This window comes from Zootermopsis nevadensis, unplaced genomic scaffold (genome assembly GCF_977971745.1).
Source record: "Zootermopsis nevadensis isolate Lab colony 2312 unplaced genomic scaffold, Znev_1.0 Znev_ptg000017l, whole genome shotgun sequence".
In the NCBI taxonomy this organism is placed as follows: Eukaryota; Metazoa; Arthropoda; class Insecta; order Blattodea; family Termopsidae; genus Zootermopsis; species Zootermopsis nevadensis.
Window position 1 is genome coordinate 10,795,566 of NW_028259149.1, and position 21,610 is coordinate 10,817,175.

General features: G+C 35.8%; 1 protein-coding gene across 2 annotated transcripts; it reads left to right on the forward strand.

Moving 5' to 3' along the window:
* The first annotated feature begins 494 nt into the window (after positions 1-494).
* On the forward strand, positions 495-21,504 carry Atg9 (autophagy-related protein 9). 2 transcript variants are annotated; one of them, XM_022072774.2, is made up of 15 exons: positions 495-638; positions 1,738-1,923; positions 3,602-3,779; positions 4,562-4,778; positions 5,971-6,095; positions 6,760-6,887; positions 8,041-8,225; positions 8,461-8,639; positions 10,737-10,868; positions 12,556-12,709; positions 13,017-13,280; positions 14,326-14,532; positions 15,381-15,631; positions 16,900-17,047; positions 17,848-21,504. In XM_022072774.2, exons 2-15 carry the CDS (start codon positions 1,800-1,802, stop codon positions 18,016-18,018), a joined length of 2,463 nt encoding a protein of 820 aa, XP_021928466.1. In that variant the 5' UTR covers positions 495-638; positions 1,738-1,799; the 3' UTR covers positions 18,019-21,504. The 2 variants fall into 2 exon arrangements, with proteins under 2 accessions (XP_021928466.1, XP_021928467.1); XM_022072775.2 differs by lacking the exon at positions 495-638 and having other exon boundaries at positions 4,562-4,769.
* Positions 21,505-21,610: the final 106 nt, after the last annotated feature.

Consider the following 21,610-nt stretch of genomic DNA (forward strand, 5'->3'; position numbering starts at 1 on the left):
AGGTGAAACTCATCATTGCCTCTAAATGGTTAATGGTACCTAGACCCGGAGGAAACATAAGAGCTGGGTATATGTAGAGTAAAAATTGAGCAGCTGTTTAAGCATGAACAGAAATTTCCCTATACAGATATTTTACATAAGTTTTATATAATCTCTTGTAAATTAAGTTCTGTATGTCAGACTCGTGGGAAAATAGAACTTATTTACATCCCATAGATGCTCCATAGGCCTAACTGAGCAAGTGTCCATGCATGAAGTGAGACTGATTCCAGGTCAAATTCCGTATTAACATAGGAAGCATTATCCATGGGGTTGGTTATTAAATATAACTGGGAAGTTTTAGGTTTATTACAATAAAACATGGTAAGCACGTCGTCATGTGCATGTAAAAAATACTCTAAACCTTTTACCTGTATGTACAAAGAAGCTCTATGGAATCTAATGGCGCAGTGATAGGTTTAGTAAGGTGATCAATGTTCAGATGGCTCTAAAATCGCATAAACAACGAGAAATATCAGTCATTGGCGAAGGAACGAATTGAAAAGTAATCTGTTGTAGAACTGCAATTTGTTTTAAGAAATTTCATAGTGACTTATTAAAGCATTACGTGAAATAATGACGTAGAAACACTTAATTAGGTATGTTGTTATTGTGGTCCTTGTTGTATGTATTGGAATTTAGCCTAAAATTTAAGCATAACCTTTTCTTTGTTTACTATAATCTGCTGTAAATTTTATTCAGTTTGTAGTCGTATAAAGGCTAATTAGGGACAACATATAATGGAATATAAATGAATTTCCATTATTGTAAAATCCTATGGCATGTACTATTCTGTGTCATTATTTTTTAACGTATTTAATTTGGTATGATTTTGATCATTTTTTTTAAGTTGTTGTTGAAAGGTCTGTGGCATCTTCTACGTCTTTAACTTGGGCCTATGAATGATGTATGGAATGTAAATAAGTTCTATTATACTACTGGAGATTTTAACCAGTCCTCCGAAATTAGTGGTTGGAGCTTTAGAAGTGATATCTCCTATATACTGACTTTAAAATTACTCCTTAATTCAGATGCATGTACTTGGTATCAAAAAGAAAACACCAGTACGTCAGCATTCAGTTTTATTGTCACTATTAGTCACATTTATTATTTGATGTTTACATCGGTTTTTATATTACATGAACTTGTAATGTTCATTTAGCTCTTACTCCACTGTTTGGCTCTGGGGCCCACCCAGCTTCTTGTCCAATGGGTACAAAGGGTCCTTTCCTCAGATACAGATCAGCTAGGGTGTGATGCTGACCACTCACCTATGTCTAGTGCTGATGTTGAGAATGAGTAGGAGCTATACCGCCTTTCTCTTCCCATGAGTGTCTGCATGGCACATGGCAGGATAGATTTTTAGGAGATTTTTGTAAAGTCGTCTATTAAACAACATACTTTTGTATTCAGGGTAACAACCCATGACTTCTGAAGAATTGCGGAAAATAAGTGTTATGTGTACCTTTATGTCATAAAGATTTAAATTTCTGATGAAAGGATAGAATTTGATTTTACTGCTTCACCATATCCCACTACATATATCTGTAAATATCATTTGTTGATTAAATGAAGCCCATGAACTAAACCAACTGAACATCTAACCTCTAATTCTTTCAATTGTTGACATATATAAAAAAACCTCTAGGTTGTGTCACATGTAATGTTTATGTTGTTTTCAAACTGTTGTGTTCTCAGAGAGAAATGTGCGTATACAGCACAGATTTGAAGAGTAATATATATCTACCTTAAGTAGCAAGATGGCTGCCACTCTGGAAGCAAGTTATCAGCCACTCCAGCCATATGGGCCAGAGTTAGGAGAACCAGAAGAAACACCACAGGACAGTGGTGTGATGATCCATGTTGTTCCTGAGAATAGTAGAGGTAAGAATTCTCTTGCATTTTATACAAATATTTTAGGGGGTTCACTGGAAACACACTAAATGACAAGTTCTTTATAAGAGATGTTTCTAAATAAGAGTTGTGTGTTAATTGTCGTTCCTCTTGTTCATTCTTCTGTTTATATAGTTTCACTAGCTTTCTATTCTTTGTAAAGGAAAATAATTTGTAAAACACAGCCCAGCTTTAACAGGGGATTTGGAAGGTGGATATAGGAGATAACTGAAATTAATGAAGATCATTAACTTTTATTGTTTGTGTATCACTGCTTACATTTGATTCAGATGATTGTGTTGCATTAGCATACCAGTAAACTGTCAAACCCAGAGTTAAAGTCCAGTCAGCAGCATCATTTGTATGGGTATCTAAATCCCCTATTACAGTAAAATAAAACAGGACACCTTCATTACAAATTTCCTAAACTGAGAAGTTGAAAACTGTACATATTACTATTGTTTTGTATGTTTGGAAAATTTGCCTCTTACTGTGGTGGAGAAACTCGAATTCACAGAGTGTTCTGGAATGAGGAGTTAAAAGAGGAATGAGATGATTTATGAAATTACATGCCATCCATTTATGCATGTTGCTTTGTATTGTTGGCATAGTAAAATTAAGTAGATTATAATGGTCTGCATATGGAGTTGAAATGGGAAAAGAAGAAGTGCTTGTGGAGATTTGGTGGGAAAGCTGGTGAAGGAGTGGGAGCACAGTTATTCCCATATGTACAAAGTCTGTATTCATGGTCAAGTTTCCAAGAATAAATTAAGATTTTTCTTTGAGAAGTTTTCTTTAGTGTATCTTTCCAAGCTTTGTACTGTTTCTCTATATTTAACCCAAATGCCTTATGTCATGGCAAGCCTCAGTCCATGCCTTGCTGTTGTTCTGGTAACATCTTATAAAATTAGCATCTTTTATCTTTCTGTTGTCATGCACCTGTATCTCCCATAAGAAAAATAAGTGATATTACCAATTTGTAGGTGTAAAAGTTGTGAAGAGAGATAATACTGGTAATATCCATGCTTTATTAAAAGGGTGCATGCATGTTTACAGTCATCTTGGAAATGTATCCCAAGCAAACACAGATATGTTGTATAACATTAGATATATTGGAGGAACAGCTTTTAAGGAATGTGAATGAGTATGAGGAACTTATTAGTCACTTACTAGGTTGTGTAATGACATTGCTTAAACTACATATGTTATGTACTACTGACTGAGGTAGGTAGATACTGATTTTTAAAGAGGTAATCATTAACTGTTTGGAAGTAGTATCATGACATTTACCTGAAGAAATAGGAACATACAGATATATCAGGATGTCACATAGCCAGTCTGTCATATACCATTCCACATTATCATAAGACCAACCTGTTCTGTCGTGGGACATATGATTATGTCCAAAGGTGGGTATATTTAACTTTCAGGTTCTAATTCCTGAGAGCTGAAGTGGACAATTAATTACTTTGTCAATGACTGAATGTTTTGTGTGTGCTATCACCATTACATTAACATGATGTAATGGTTAGCACTTCAAGTCTAGGGTTAAAATTTCGGCCCTAAGACCAATTATGCTTTGTAAGCTGTGCAGTTGAAAAAAAAGTGTATATAAGGGAACAAGCATGAAATTACATCGATTAGCCTTAAAGTAAACTGTATCTTGCAGCTCGTTGGAACCACATAGAAGACTTGGACTCATTCTTTGCCAGAATGTACCATTATCATCAGAAACACGGGTTTACCTGCATGATGCTGCAAGAGATATTGGAGTTACTGCAGTTCATCTTTGTAGTTGTGTTCTCCACATTTCTGTTCAACTGTGTGGACTATTCTATACTTTTTAGGTACAGTAAAATATTGTTATAATAATTTTGAAGCATCCAGATGGGCTGATACTTTAACTTATGGGTGGTTCATATTTCACTGCAGTTTTTGTTTCTTGTAAACATCAGTGTGGATGCATGCCATTTTTGCACAGTCATTTCAAGGGATGGAGCAGGTGTGTTCATATAGGGAGAGAGTAATTTAAGAAGACTGCCTGATATGAAACAGGTATGGTAATTTATTGATATGCTACTTTCAAAATTCTTCGTCAAATGTGAGCCTCCTATGACATATACTTGAAAGTTATTATATTTTATTTCAATAAATAACAAATTATTATATTTTATTTGGATATGCATGAGATGTTAATTGTTGTTACAACCTGTCTCCGGAGGCCAAAATTCGCTTATAGATTTTAGAATCATTTTAAAAATATCTCCGTTATCATTTGTACACCGCCACAATTTGTTCCATTACAGTATACTGATACGCATGCGCAGTTTTCCGTCCAGTCCAAGTCCATATATTCGACTCTCCCGTTTTGTGTCCCAATAACCAATAAGTACCAAATTTAATGTTGGTAGGTCTCTAAAACATGTAATTTGTTAATCAGCATACTCATCATCTTAGTATATTATGTAAGTTTCAAAGATAAAAAATTACCATGTTCAGGTGTTTGAAGAGAGATACTTTTTTAGAGTTAAATATGTGTATGTGTGTGTGTGTTGCATGTGTAGGCAACATTTCCAGGATTACTATCTTAGTATAAATACATTTTTATATTTTACATCTTTCTTTCTAGGGATAATTTTAATAATTCAACTACTCACCAAAAGATCTCTCTAAGTGATGCTGTGTTACCAATGAATGAATGTATAGCAAATTTAGGTGCATTAACATGGGTCTGCATTTTGGTAGCTGTGATATTTTGGATCCTTCGTGCAATCAAGGTTATGTACCATCTGTTCCATTTTTGGGATATTAAGCAGTTTTTTAACACAGCGCTTAAGGTAAATGATGTAAGTACAGAAATTTTATTTATTTAAACTGCATAATGTGATTTAATACATGTCGCATGTCAAATGGAATTGAAACTGTTTCAGAAGTCAGAGCTGTACACAGTACGGTCCAAAAGTTTCCGGGCTAAGGCAATAAGAACTAAAAAAAGAAGGCGGATATTTTTTTTCAGTTTATTTACTCAAAATAGGATCCATTTGATGCAATGCACTGGTTAGCACGTGTTTTCAACTTCTTCATGGCATTGGAGAAGTCTTCTGCGGGAATCACTTGTAGCTTGTCGGTCACTGCTTTCTGAATCACCTTAATTGTGTCAAATCTTGCACCCTTTAGCTGAAACTTCACCTTCGGGAACAGGAAATAGTCCGCTGGAGCCAAATCTGGTGAGTGGGGGGGGGGGGTTTGTTGTAACGTCACGACTTGTTTTTGCGCTAGAAACTGTTGAATCATTGCTGCCGAATGAGCCAGGGCGTTGTCGTGCAGGAGAAAAAAATCACGAGTGCGGTAAAGGGCGCGGCGAATTCGTCGAATGCGCAAAATTAGGCGGTTTAACACACCTTTATAATACTCTGCATTCACAGTGCAACCTTCTTCCACGAAATCTTTGGTAGAAAAGCAGTAAAAAATTCAGTCCGGGAACTTTTGAACTGCACTGTGTATATTTGGTACTTAGCTTTTTGTAGATATCTGCCAGCCCTCACCAATAAGGAACAGAAAGCAGATTACACGGTTACCAGACTGAACTCACATTATTACTTTGCACTTTGATAGGATTGTATTTTGCTTATATTTGCAAATTAGGTGTGTGCTGTCATCATGCTATGGAATTTCACAGTTTTAGTGTACAGTAGTATCTTGTGTGGCAGGTGTCGTCCCATCTTACTGTATTTTGAGTTAAACTGTTCTGGCAATTAATACGGTTTATTTCAGGTTCTAATTGATAGTCCAAAAAATCGTCACAGACATTTGCAACCCTGTCTCTTGGTTCAAGAGCAATGTTACAGTAAAATGATATGCATATCATGTGTACATCCTGTACAGTATGTGTATGAAATGATTTTTAATTGATTTTGAAAACACTCCTCCACCCTGATATCTTCCACAATGAAATACTAAATAATGCTATTAAAGTAATGTACTATATTCAGAAATATTTTGCTTTTAGATACCTTGTATATATGCTCTTCTTTTCAGAGTGATTTAGATAATTTGACGTGGCATGAAATCCAGCGCAAAGTGCGAGAAGTGCAGCTAGAACAGCAGATGTGTATTCATAAACGTGATCTCACCGAGCTGGACATCTATCATAGGATTCTCAGGTACCATATTTATGTAACTTCATGGGTACCACTTTTTCCTCAATTCAGGTTGGTCAGTCCTTGCCCTGATGGAGGGATTCCAAAGAGTCCTTTGAACTTTCATTTCTTTCATCTTGGCTTCTGCCATTTTCCTGTGTCACCAATTTGTTTTATTTTATGTAAAGTGTTGACATTTGGGAATGGCCACTGCTGTTGTGTTCTTTAAGTCTATAATCAGCCATTTGATTGTGCCAGTGTCAGTTACATTAAGGTACAGTTTATTTTGGTTTTTCTCTCAAATAAATGTGTAAATAAAGTCCATGTGTTTGTTATTGTCACAAGGAATGGTTTAGAACCATAGGTTGTTCTGGGGTACGCGAAATTTAAAAAAAAATTATGATAAACACTGAATAATCAGTAATGTAATTTATTTAATTTATGTTTGATGTAGATTATATACTATGTATAACTTGAATTATACACCAACAACTTTGGGGGTACAAAGTTGAAGAGAAATTATATCTGGGGGTACGTGAACAAAAAATATTGAATACCACTGGTTTATATCATATGTTAAAAATGAAGCTAGTGCTCAAGAAACTTAATGCAGATAGAAATGTTAAATTAGTGAAGAAAAGTATTTTAAACATATCAGTTCACTACTTTGCCATTATTTGGTTGCCAGGTTTAAGAACTACATGGTAGCCATGGTTAACAAGTCCTTGCTTCCTGTTAGACTGCATCTACCTTTTCTTGGAGAAGTTGTATTCCTCACTAGAGGCCTGAAATACAACATCGAGTTGCTGCTTTTCTGTAAGAAACTACTACACTTACAAAAATTAGTTATTGCATGTTGAAGTCTTTGTATTTTTACTGTTTAATTACATGTGTAAAATTGCATATTTAATCACTGAACATTATGAAATATTTGCTGTTTACTCTGATAATAATACAGAATCTATAAATACCCTCTGTGGACAAAATACAGAGTTATTTGTTGTTAAACCATGTGATACATATTTTACCATTGGACTTTAAAGGGTCAGGTTCACAGAATGCTTCTCTGGTAAAAGTGGTATAGTAATTGGTGTGTTTCCTCTGTCACAAAACATTGGCCAAGAAATGTTCTATTTTGTGGATGCCACACAATTATTAGTCTCTTAATACACTAAATAACTAATAATTTAAAACTTACTTTACATGCAGTTTGTGAGAACTATTATACATGTTCAAAAGAACAGAATTTTTACAAGTGATTACTGTCAGAAACATATACAAATGTTTAGTAATTGCACGTATACCACGTACATCTTACATGAATTCTGTAACTTATCTTGAAACTCATATTTTCTGTTGATAAGTTATAAGGACAACTTTGGACTTCAGGATTCTGTGTGGTGGATGGTGCATCTCCACAAAATAAATGCATCTCGGATGGAGAGCATGTTGCTTTAATAATGTAGAACTGTGTAATAGGGTGAGATTATGATAGTAAAGGTGAATAAAACTAAATGATTTCTGCTTTTGAAATATTTTAATGTTGAATCCATACTCTCTGTACATTCAAGTTCTCATATACACCGTGGTTGCCAGATACACATTTTTCCAGAAGTTGTTAAATTGTTAATTTTTCTTGATTCATGATCTCCTGTTTGTATATGAATGCTAAGTAAAAATAAACTTGCAGTTGGACAGATGCAGTAAATCACTATCATGATTCAAGTGTGTTTAAACTAATTTCTATATATGGCGTGTTAAGATTACTTACAGTGATTTAGTCTTACTGTGATAGTGTTTTCCATACAGATTTTGTGTCTGAATGAAAAAATATGCAGCATCTCACAGGGTGCTGGTGTCTGCTTATTCTGAGACATTTTGGGTCATAGATTTTTTTTATTATGAGTAGTGAAAACATTATCTTTCAGTATGTGGTGTATTGCAATGTAATGTCACTTGTTTCCTGCAGGGGGACCATGGGCGCCATTTGAAAATAACTGGCATCTGAAAGAAGACTATAAAAAAGGCGGCAGACGAAAAGATTTAGCCCAACATTTATCAAAGCATATATTGTGGGTTGGAATTGCAAATTTTTTATTGTGTCCACTCATTTTGCTGTGGCAAATCCTGTATTCTTTCTTCAGTTATGCAGAGGTTGGTACACTGATTTTGGTACTATGCTGAAAGTGAAATTGAGATCAAGTTCATAGAAGGCATTTGTTTTTAGCACACATTTTTTGCTGCATCAGGAAAAGTGGAGTTATAATTTGTTCCATTGTCATTTGGCTGTAGAAATGAAATATAGGAATGATGTAGCCATTGATATTTTTCATTATACTATTTTAGGTATAAATATCAGGTTTTAAAACTTGCATATAAATATTTGCAGGTTATAAAAAGGGAACCAGGTAGCTTGGGTTCACGCTGCTGGTCCCTTTATGGCAGACTGTATCTTCGTCATTTCAACGAATTGGATCATGAACTGAATGCACGTCTGAATCGTGCGTATAGGCCAGCATCCAAGTATATGAATATTTTCACATCTCCTCTTATGACCATTATAGCACAGTAAGTAGACTGAAGTACCCATATAGAACTGAAATTTTGCACAAGAGTGCTTAAATTACCTGCATAGTTTTGTCGTGGTCAAACGTACTGAACCATTTATGCAGTATTACTTGCACTGAACAAGCAAGCTACTTTGATATCTGAATTATTATTTTTTCTACGTTAGTAGCTTGCATCGTGAATTATTAATGACAGTTTAAGTTTTGAGGAAGTTTTTATACTAGAGTTATTTGCCTTTTAACACCTGTGCTCAGTACTTTTGTATGGACAAACAGACAAACTAATGGATACAGAGAAGATATTGGTATATCAGTGGTTTAGTACCAGGTTTGGATTGCAGAATAGAAAGGTTTGGAGCTACTGACATCAAATAATTAGTCCAGTTAAAAATGCGAGTAAATATTGTAACATAAACACTTATAATTTCCCAGCATCTAACCATACATATGCTGTAGTGTACCATTTCACTTCTGTGAAATTTGAATTCTATCACTTATGCTGTTTGTTGGGACACAGATGCTAAATGCTAGAACTTTATACAGTGAAACCTCGATGCATCGTTTTTGGCGAGGGTGGGAAATAAAAACGATAGTTGCGGGAAAGCATTAAAATTTTTAAAAAAACTGAATGTCTCTCTTTCAAAGTTACTTCTTTTTACCAAAAAAGTCTTTAATAGACAACTGGTTTGTCGAAACTTTACGTTTTAGGCCAAACAGAGCCTTTTCCACATTCAAAATGTTTTCCTCGTCACGTTTACTAATATTATGCGCATAAAAGAATGACTTCACTTTTGCCAATGCAGCATGTGCTTCGGCAAAACTCGGCATAGCGTCAGGCTCGCATTCTTCGTCTTCCTCTTCGTCACCACTCCCACCCCCTTCGCGAACAATAACAGGAAGAATGGAAATACTATTACTGCCGAACTCAACGTAACATAGCTGTAGAAGACACTGAACCACTGGAAACGAGATGAACCAGAAGAATGAAAAGTGTCGCCCGCCTTTCCTTTGTACTTATAATAAAAGCATTTGTGAAGAAATTCACATTGCACATGCCATCTGGCATCGCTGGAACGAAATATGAGTGCACCCTAATTAAACTCATAAAATTTCTGACAATGAGCACCGCCATTCACTCCAACTATCACCCCTGCACCACTGACCCCTCATTCCAAAAGAATCTGTGCTGGTTGGGCGACATAACAAGTTACCGCTACTGCGTATTCCAAAAACATTGTGCGTCTTTCGGTATTAGTTTATCTCAAAACCCAGCATTTTAAATTCTAAAAACATCGCGTAAATTTTGTTATAATTTCTTAGAAACGATCAATTGTGGGCCAGGACTAAGATTTTTGAACGATTGATGCGATAAAACGATAGTTTGAGGAACGATAGAAGCGGGAAAATGTAACATTATTTTATATGGGATGTATCCGGGACCGAACAAAATGGACGATGCATCCAGGAAAACGATAGTTCGGGGAACGATGGATAGAGGTTTCACTGTAGTACAGTGGTCTTTCTTCAACTGATCAAGAAATTCTCTCTTGTTAAACTGCCATAAGAGGTATGCCAGTGGGATTACAGAAGCCCACCTTAGGGCCATATCCTACCTAGTTTAGTCAGATTACACCTGAAACTGTTTCCTCAAGATAAATTTTAATATTATCTTTTCGTTTGTTTCTGTGTCTTCCAAGTTGTGTGTTCTCTTGAGATTTACCTGTCACAATTCCCCATGCATGCTACATATCCTGCTGATCCTTCTTGATTTAATATGAGGATTGCAAATTATGAAGATCCTCATTGTGTACCCTTCTCCATTCCTTCATTACTTTATTCCCTGAGGTTCGTATACCCTCTTCAGCACTGCTTCCAATCTGTTTTTTTCCCTTTGGGTGACAGATCATGTTTCCTACCTGTAAAGCAATGGAAGCAATTGTGCTTTTATATATAGGACAGTTTTTGGAGAGGTGAGGGGAAGATTAGGAAATCTGTATTGTATGATAGCAAGCATTCTGTGAAGTTCAGTTTGTTGTTGTGATATGTACTTGGATCAAAAAGTTGAGCTGAGACTGAGAGTGTGTTCCTTATGTTACAGAAATGTGGCATTTGTGGCTGGTGCATGTCTTGCTGTATTACTGATCCTGTCTGTATATGATGAAGATGTTATAACAGTTGAACATGTATTGACAGCCATTACAGTACTGGGAGCAATTGTGGCTGGAAGCAGGTGATGTGACTCAACAGAAGAAAGTGGATGATATTTCTTAAGTACAACTGAGTCCCAATTATCCAACCTAAATAGGATCGAAGGATGGTCAGATAATGAAAAGTGTTGGATAATATTGAAGATTAATGAGAAAGACAATTTATTTTATAACTTTATTTATGACATTACTAAATTATGAAGAAAATACAGTGTAGCATCAGATTAAAAAATCTGACAGACAGAAATTGTATATAACATAATGTAAATTGTAAATGAAAGAGTTTATTTTTTTAAGAAATTAGTAATAGGTATTTGCTTTTGAGCCTCCTTCCTTTTCTTTGTGGTAAGGTCACACCAGCACCTGAAGAGTGGTATGTCTGTAGCTACCGAGTACATAAAACGTAGCAGGTACATGGCGGGGGAGTGTAATTGATTCTGCTACATGGTGAATTGACTGTTGATAAAATGGAGCTTTACAATATGGCACATCTGATAAACCAGAATGTCAGATAACCTAAGGTTGGATGATTGGGACTGTGTAACTTTAGCAATGCAGACTCAGTTCTTACAGGAGTGTTTTTCCACACAAGTGAAATGGTTTGGAATAGCTCAGTCACTTTTGTAACTGTCTACAGCAGTGGTCCCCAACGCGGTGCCCGTGGGCACCATGGCGCCTGCCAAGGCTTTCTTTGGGTGCCCACATTGCTACAGAAAGAGGTTATACTGAATAATGAAGGCCGTGAACATTATAAAATCAAAGCACAGATCTCGACTTACTGATGCCCATCTTGACGATTGTTTGCGAGCAGCAACATCATCCTACACTCCCAAATTTGAAAAACTGGCCGATGAAATGCAGCGCCAAACATCATACTAACTTCCCACTTGAGTAATAATAATTGTACTTATAAAACTATGTATTTTTGATTGAATGGTTTCTTGTATCATTAAACATCATGTTGTTTTGTGTATTATTTGGTGTCCATATCTTATTTGTCCAGAGAAAAGAAAATTTGGCTTTGTTAATTGGTTGGTGCCCGCCATGATCTCATAAACTCTCAAATGTGCCCGTAGGCACAAAAAGGTTGGGGACCACTGGTCTACAGGTTGTATGGCTGAGGTTTGATATTGACAAGGCAGAGAATTTTATCCTTGCTGTCATATCTGGCAGTAGGTTACATAGCAAAAAACTATGTATAGTGTGTCTCTGAGAACAAAATAAAAAAAAGACATGATATGGAGATGGTACTTAAGAAAATGTAAACCTATCATTGTATTTGCTGTGGAGGTGCTTGGGAAAGTGGAGCTGTAGATCGTACTTGTTTTTGAACTCAGCACTAAGTAGGGGTGAGTGATCAGTGTCACACTTTGGTTGTGCTTTACTCCCAGGGAAAGAACTCCGGATACCCATTGGATAGGAGACTGGGCTATCCTCAGGGCTTGTCTGTATGCAGAGGCCAGGAAAAAAATCCTCCTGCCAGGGATCAAACTCTGTTTGTCCGATCCATAGTTGGACACTATACAAACTGAGCTACCCCACCCAGCTCACTTTAGAAAACAAGTTACATTATTTTTTGTGGCATATGCCAAGTTCAATTAAAGAGCAACTATTCGTAGGCATTTTGTAATATTCCTGGAGAAATGTAAAGACTATAACTATGTGAATGGGATAAGAATGTATTTTTTTCATGTTTGTGCTTTGAAATAGGGTGTTTATACCAGACGAGAATTTGGTGTGGTGTCCAGAGAAGCTTCTGACTGCTGTGTTGGCACATGTCCACTATCTGCCTGACAGCTGGAGAGGACAGGCCCATACAAACAGAGTGCGTGAAGAGTTCTCTCAGCTGTTCCACTACAAAGCAGTAAGTCCTCTCAGTAGTACTAAACAATGCAGAAGAATCTTATTACAGTAAACCCTTGATTTAATGGATTTCAGTACAAGTTCCACAGTAGAGTTTGATTTGCAACTGCCACTGCCAGCTGTGCAAGGGGTTACTGATGTTTTTGTTCCATGGCTGGAGTACCAAGTTGAGCACTCTCCCTCATCTTGTGCCAGGTTTTAGAATGCATGGGGCCTACCTCCATGCCTCCTATTCACCTTCAAGGGCAGCTTTATCATTCCTGTGTTGCATTTTCATATACTGAGAGCAATTTCCTGTATATGTGTAGGTTTATCTGCTGGAAGAACTGTTGTCCCCAGTTATTACTCCATTCATCCTCTGTTTCCACTTACGCTCAAAATCTCTGGACATCGTTGATTTCTACCGCAACTTCACAGTAGAAGTGGTGGGAGTGGGGGATGTCTGCTCATTTGCGCAGATGGATGTCCGCCGCCATGGCAACCCGGCATGGCAGACTAATTTAGCGTCTCCTCCTGGTCCAGCTGAACTGATGCAACATGGGATGCACACAGTTGTTGACCAAGATGCGCAGGTAAAAATATATTTCCCCAGTCTGCAGAAAGGAATGTATGGAAGACTTTAATTTCAGATCAGCATTTGACTTATAATCTTCCAACCTTTGCATTATTGCTGTTAACACTAATGATCTGTATGAAGTTGTGGTTGCATTGTCTGTGCCTGTGAACTTCAACGTTGTGTGGGTATTACAACCATGGCTCACTGTAGACTAACAACAGAAATCAGGCCAGTGGACATAAAGCTAAGTACTTAATTTAGATAATACACCAACTCTTGTGCAATTGTGGTATTACATAAAGTATGGTTTTGTAAAGTGCAACCTTTTATGTTTTATAACAAACCATTGTCTTATGAATTGTATGATTTAATATGAATTAATTTGTTTGCCATTGATGATCACCTCTTGAGGTCGAAACGCATTTGTCACTAAGTGTCTTTTCAAGTGTAAACAGTTTTATTTGACTGCATGATTTTTGTACATCAATACACTGCATCGTATGCAAGGCTTCAAGATGTACATATAGTATGAACCCAAATCTTGTTGTAGGAAATTTGATGTTTATGGTATTCCATAAAGTCTATCACAGATTGATGAGCTTTGTGACTTTTAGAGTTTTTGATGTGGACAGATAACTCAAATAACTACGTGATGGAAGTTGTAAAATATGTGCAGAAATGTAAAATTCATGTTCTTTAATATTTACATATTTTTTAAATCTAATTTATGGAGTTCCTAATGCCCCCAACTTTGCTTAAGTTGTAGAATTTATCATTTGAACTAATTGGACATCTATTTATAAACAAGTGCACAAAGATAGACCTTGTGCCAGAGATATAGACAAGTTGCACTCCTTGGAATACAGCTGTATGGATTTACTATAACAGGCAATCGATTTCACTGTATCAGAATTGTCATAAACTTCTAGAATCTAAATTTCATACAGAAAATTATAGTTTACTTTTATGGTCAGTTTTCTCTGCAACATTTATTGTATGGATATACATCAGAAATGGATTGCAGTTGAAACCAATGCACTGTATAAAATGTATGTTTTCAGGCAGAGGATGGAAAAACAGAACTCTCATTGGTCCATTTTACATTGACCAATCCTGAGTGGCAGCCACCTGCAGATGCAGAAAATTTTGTTGCAGCCCTTCGATCACAAGCAAGAAGAGATGCAAATCAGCTGTTAGGCACTACAGGTGTTGGTGCTGTTAATCCACTTTACTCATCACTGCATTCAGTGTCATCCCTTGGGGCAGGGGTATGTATTTGGAGCCAGCTTTTATTATTTTAGAAGAAACAATGGGCTTTTGGTATTTTGTATGTGTCCATCCATTCCTCTTTTTTCCTTACTTTCATGAAATGGGTATGAATGTCATATCATTGATGGATATTTCACATGCATACTTCTCTTACTCTGTAATTGTTGTATGAATTTGTCTGTTGTGTGAATGCCTGAAGTAGAAGTAATGAGTTATTTCGTGCAGGTTTGCAAGCATGTGTTACTGCTAATATGTAAAATAATTCTTTTGGACTTCGTCTGTCATCTAAATTATATCATAAAATTATCTTCTTCTTTTTCTGGTTTAACAATGTTTGTACATTTTCTGGTACCGTTTATGGGTCCCCAACTTTTTAGTTGGCTTGATCTATGGACATTCGGTAGGACTCCTTGGACGAGGGATCAGCCCGTCGCAAGGCCTCTACCTATTTACAGGACAGCACAACACAGAAAAACATCCATGTCTTGAGTGGGATTTGAACCTACGGTCCCCGCGACCAAGCGGCACAAGACCCACGCCTCAGACCGCACGGCCACTGCGGACTATCATAAAATTATAAAAATGTTAAAACTACAACATTTCAGAAGTTGGATTCTGCTTCTGAAGACAGGTTAGCTGAACCATGGAGCCTAACATGTAGGCTTTCTGTCCTCTTCCCTCTCTTGTTCCTGGAGAAGAGGCAAAATCCAGTTTCTGAAATGTTACAGTTTTATAATTTTATAATTTGTATAGTGAATGAAATCCAAAAGAACAATTTTGCATATAATGCACCATCATCGGAAACCTTCAGACTTCATTAATGTGTTACTTCTGTTATTGATTACAGTTCAGCAGTCTTGTGGCAAGTGTATTCCGAGGTAACACAGCTGCTTTGGCAGCTGGAGGACTGATGGATTCATCCGTGGGAATGATGCCTCTGTTTTCTACTGGTACTGTACTGAGCAACATGGGTTCTGGGGCAGCAGGAGATAGACTTCATGGTCTTGCTGAACCCATGGTATTTTCCCCTACTGTACGTGGTGGATTGAGTCGTGCTGAAGGACCAATTCACTCTTCAGACCGGGGATTGTTGTACAGGTACATAATCTTTCTTGTGACTTTGTTCAACACCGAGCATAAACATTTCAACCCAACAAAGCTATTGTAAAACAATGAATTATGTATAATTTTGGTGATGAAACCTTGGAAGTGGTCTCTTGAAACAGTACAACTAGTGATTCATGAACTACTGCTGTTTCGTGATGTAATTTATATCAGTCTGTAAATTGCAGATAGTGTTAAACTGTACATTTTTCCACAGCTGAAAAAATTATAATTTGGCAAGTGAGTAGTTTTATTATCTTTTGATTCTTTTTACTCACTAAGTAGTTTGTATTGAAACTGCATTTTTGTGCAAATTCACACTGGGTGAGCTAATTATGACTAATTTTCTTTTTGGTACATATTGTCAGAAAATTTTCAAGAACTTTAATTCTTTCATCAGTATAAACTGCCATCCATAATTTTAAATTGTTATGATCAGTATGGCTTGACCATCATATAAAGGCATTAATTATAAAACTGGAAGAAAGCATATTTAAATGTAGACTTTCTTATTAGCATCAATGATCATTGGAGTTTTACTGCCACTGTGGTAGTTCATTCTGAGATTTGGGCATAATGTATTAAATATGGCAAAATATTTTTATTAAATATTGTATGTGCATATGCACACTGTTTGAAATTTTGTCTGGCAGATTTATTCAAGACTTCAGAATTGTTATGATGACTAAACTTTTTGTTTATGCTAAGTTATGTCAAATATTTTCAAGGGATAAAAGATTTATTTAAAAAAAACACTTTTATTGAAAGCTTACTTTTAAAAACAAGCAATGTACTGTGATGAATGAGAATTTAAATATATTTAAAGTTTGAAAATACTGTTGTAAGTAACAGTTTGTTTCCAGTTAATCAGTTCTTTGTCTCTTAGGAACATTATAAAGTGAATACCTACTAATTGATTTGAAGTTCAGCTTAAAAACATGTGATTCAGATTCCATTCTGGTTAGCTGTCTTGAATATCTCTTGCCATTGCATGTGCCAGCACTGAATTAATCCTTAACTGAGGTAAACACGTGCACATGTGTGTGTACGTGTGTATAGTGTGTAATGTATTTAACTGTCTGTGCATACAAGATGTAAGTGATGCTAGTGGAAGAAAGACTTTTTTTAGAATAATTTGTTTTTTCCAGATATAAAATATTTATAGCATAAAGTTATATCTAAAGGAGATAATTGAAAATTATGGAATTAATAGAATGCTGTAGTTACTTGGAACCATTTTTAAATCTGGATATTCTTTTCAGTTTGCAGCAAGGATTGCCCACAAACTCTGTAGGAAATTCTATGTTTGGGACGGGGCCAGACATGGTTCCAGAGACAGATCCTCTGGAGTTCACTGCTGCAGATATGAGCCTCAGCACTTTATATCTGCATGAACTGCACCACCGTCAGGTACTGGAGATACAAATGCCTCCTGTTCTCACTGGCTTCTACCCACCTGAGCAGAGTGTGCCTATGGAACCTACAGCTTAATTCATGCACTCATCCACTGTGAGGCCTGCTGTTTTCCACTTTACAAAATTTTGATTTTATCTGATGTAAGAGATGGATATGTTATGTAGAAAAGCACGCTCGATCTTCCTGGTATCAGACTTGAAATCTTTGTCTGTGGGGTCCAGTGCCTTAGCCTATATCAGCATGGTCCAGCTGGCAGTCCATGGTCCACATCTGGCCCAAGACAACTTCAAACCAGACCTGTGAATTATTTGTTAGCTTGCTACTAGTTACTAGAAGGCTTTTCTCTACTCCAAAGGATTTAAGAAAAAATGTGACTCTTATCTCATCTGCTGCTTAACATACACATGCCACATTTGCTAGTTGACTTTAAAACCATACTCTGAAGTGTAAGTTTTATAGGCAAAAATTGTGTCAGCAGGAGAAATTTGAAATATGTAATTCTGTAGTAATTTGTTCTCATTTCAATTATATTTATATTTGAGAATCTAGGCTTTTATGTTAATTTGTTATTTATCATTAATTAATATTAAAGGTAATGAAAATTGGGTATTGGTCTTCAGAAATAGTGCCAGGAGGGGTTTTTGGCCATTGGGCACAAGGGAAGAAAGAAGTTAGATCATCCTGGCCTGTATGATTACAAGAGAAGTAATTTTAAGCTTTTTTTTATTGATACAAATTTATGTGTTCACTGTTGGTTACAAACAGAGCCTCAGATTGTCTATATTATTTGTCAGGTACACCGCAGAGGCTACCAGGACCCTGGTTTGAGCCGGTCTGTGTGGCAGAGGCCTCACCAAGATATGCCTGGTATCAGGGAACTTGGTGATGAATCAGGGGATATGACTCGACATGCAGAGAGAACTCCTTTATTAGATGCAGCCACTAAATCTGCAAGGACTTCATAGCAGGTTGTGAGATAGTTTCAAATCAAAATGTTAGTTTAATGACAGTGTTTTAAACATGACAAAGGAAAGTGCCAGACAGTTAATCATAAAGAACAAGATATTATGTGAAGTCAGGTAGAATCCCAATGAAGCACTTGGTGATAATGGGACATAATGATCAGCATTGCTTCAAGGGGATCCCATGTCAGCACACTTGAAGATTCAAAGCTGCAACAACGAGATTGCCAATTAAGAAAGATGTCTTTATAGGAATTACCATATTTTCATGCAAAATTTTTATATTTTCAATATTTATTTTACTATCAAAAAGTTAGAGAAAGTCCCTGTGTTTTGTTAAGCACCATACCATAATTTTAAGTAGCACAGTTTGAAACTATTTTACATTTGTCCCATATAATATAAGAAATGCAAATCATCATACTATTTGCAATTGTTAATATATAAAAATTTTAATGAAATTTTATGTGTGTTTATTATTTGTCTTCATTCAAAATTTTATATAATTGGCTCCAGTGGTTCATTCATTATAACCATCACATCAAAAGCTAGATATAGGTTTTGCATGGTTGCCAGGTTTTGGAACAAATGTTGCATACTTCTCAGAGATCTTTAACTAACTAACGAACTTTGTAATGTGTAACTTTGGCTTTTGCATGTGAGCCATATCTGATGTTGAGTATTAACCAAAATTTTGGAAAACATTACATTTTCCGTCTTCATGATGAATATATGTTGGGATGAGTTTTGAAAGCCTTGATGTAGGGTAGGCCATAAGTAGCAAGTGAGATTTTATGGTGATGATTGGTGGAGTGGAGGAGTGGGCCATTGCCTATTGCCTAATGGGAGAGTAGCATATGGGAAAATGTTTTATGGATACATGGTGAGAAAAGGAGGTGATGGAAGAGGTTCTGTGACTGTGTTAGGTGGGAACTGATTTCCAGTGATTATGTAGAAAGGACTGGAGGTGAATCTTAGAACATGACGTTTGGAGGAATGTCCTTATCTGTTATAGAAGTCAGAATTGTATTACTGCACCCACAAGAGCCAGCCATAGTACCCTACTCTGAGCCAGGTGAATCCGGGTCACATTCAGAAACCCTTCTTCATTAGAATACTTTTTTAATGTCCTCCCAACAACGCCCAGTTCATCCAAGTCATCTCATTCTTTCAGGTATTCATATTGCAATTTTGTATGAGTTTCTTATCTGTCTCGTACATGCTATATGCCCTGCTCATCTCTACTGCCTTTTTTTCAGCCTAAAATATTTTGTGAAGAGTACATATGACGAAGTTCTCATTAAACAACTTTTTCCAGCCCACTGTCATTGTTTTGGGTTCACATATTGTCCTTGGCAGCATGTTGTTGGGCATTCTCTGTTTGTTTTACTCTGGTAGAAGCAAAGACTTGATTCCCCATAAAGAGTAGATAATCTAAATATTAAATTTATAAAAAGCCTTTTTGTTGGGTGTTGGCTATGGTGTTAAAATATAGTTCCTGTGAAATAGTCTGTACTGCTTTACTGTTATATTTTTTCTTAAGTACAGTCAAGTTCCTAAATGGAATTCTCTTGATTTTAGTAGATGAAGGTCTTTTAAACTAATACTGCTTCATGTTGGTGCTATAACTCAGATGTTCTTGAAGTATATTGTATAATAATGTTGTTAAGTTGTGTAAAACAGAATAGAAATATATTTTGGGTTAGTGCTTCCTAGCCTGAATGTACATGCTGGTTCTAACAGCAGTGTGTTATGGGAAATAATTTTTTTCTTTTAATTTTCGGTGTGAAATTAATTTAAAAAATCCTTTCAGAATTATGATATACTGGTGCCTTGCATGTAACTTAAAAGACTTTTACATTACTACCATTTAGGAACTATGGAAGTTATTAGCCAGGATTTCTAAGTCTCTAAAGTGACTAGTTTCTTACTGATTTGTAGAAAGGAAGAAACTTTTCAACTTATTGATGTTGTCACACCCCTAACAGTTGAGGGAGGTACATATTTAAGAGCAGTGCAGTAACAGGATTGTCTTACCAACCTTATGCCAGGAAATGTGGTAATTCCAAACTTTGTACACATACATGGTGGAAATTTTTCTATTAATATTACAACTTGTTTGATTTGTAAGCCTTCAGACAATTTATGCCACTCTTTATGGCCACAGTAACACTTGTTTATGAATTGACTTTCTCGTTCCAGTAATGCTGTTAATTTGACAAAGAATAGGAATCTCCACATGCTGATTTTGTCATTACAAACTGACTGTGAATCTTATGTATACATTTGTATACTTTGTTACTGTCACTGAGATACTTGGTATCTGTAAGATTTCTTTCATGTGGACAACACTTCTTATAAATGCTAAATCTATTTATCACAGAGTGTATCACAACCTTATGAAGAGTTGGTGTGAGTTAAATTTTTAATAAAGGGAAAGGACAGAAATTATAAGAAAATGCTGTCTTTCACATTTTACAATAGTAGAAAATATCAAATGCATCATATCAAATGTGTGTTCTCATTTCCTATACAAGAGAACAACTTTTTTATATTCTTTGTGATACTTATAATATAAATTATAAGAAGACAAGGATTGTAAGAATTCACACTAAAGGGATCTTGTATTTAATTACATTATTCTAATTTGTGTTATATCACACTTAACACAATTTTGTTATTTTTCACCTATTTGTTGACATCAATTAGAAATATTAAGTAGAAACAGGTTGCCGGGGTACAGACTGTCCTTGTGATACCTTCAGTTTGATGGTAGTTTAAAAAATTTCAAACCTTATACATCTTACCTTTAAACAGCATGATTATTCTATTTTAATTTAAATTTAAGATATAATTATAATAATATAATGCAGTACTGGGTTTTTGTATCAGTATATTAGCAGTGCTTGAAAAGATGCAGATGCATAGAAATTGATTTAGTCCTAATGTTAAATTACTAATCTTTTTGTATGATCTGGTTTGTTTTACTTTTCCACTTCACACCTTGACTACACAAATGAGGTTGTGATAAACGTGTGGCCTTTGCATAAATTGGCAGTTTCTAACGACTTACTAGTATATGTCATTAATAATATTTTAAATAGTCATCACTTTGCAAATTTTCCCTTTGTTTTACAAATTGTAAAGCTGCTTTGTGGTCATTCTATATGAAGAACACTTATGTAATGAAGACAGAAAATTTGGTCCCCTGAATTTTTCTGTGTGGAGGTTTCGCTGTGTGTTGGTATGACTTTGTTTGAAGGAGTTCCGTTTGGATGCCATATGTGTAAGTGGTCATTGGTTTGATATGCTGTGTAGTTCTAGTCATTCATATTAAACTAACCTCAGAGTTTGTGGATTGAAATGCCTAATGGCATTTAGTGATGTTAGAACTGACATTTGTGTACAATACATTTTTTAAGTTAACTGAATTCTTATGCTTGGAATTTTCTAGCAGAGCAAACATTAAACTGAAAGAAAATACATTAAGCAACATTGTTTATGCATATAAATTTGTCGCTTGATGGGATTTGGGTTTGTCATGGCGATGAGTACAACAATGTCTGTCTTCTGGGTTGTAGCATCATGTAGTTAC

Bases quoted from the DNA above. Each gene is read 5' to 3' on its own strand.
- Atg9 (XM_022072774.2), top strand. From the start codon at position 1,800: ATGGCTGCCACTCTGGAAGCAAGTTATCAGCCACTCCAGCCATATGGG. The intron at 1,924-3,601 runs GTAAGAATTCTC...TGTATCTTGCAG, and splicing joins TGTTCCTGAGAATAGTAGAG to CTCGTTGGAACCACATAGAA. The intron at 17,048-17,847 runs GTACTGGAGATA...ATTATTTGTCAG, and splicing joins ATGAACTGCACCACCGTCAG to GTACACCGCAGAGGCTACCA.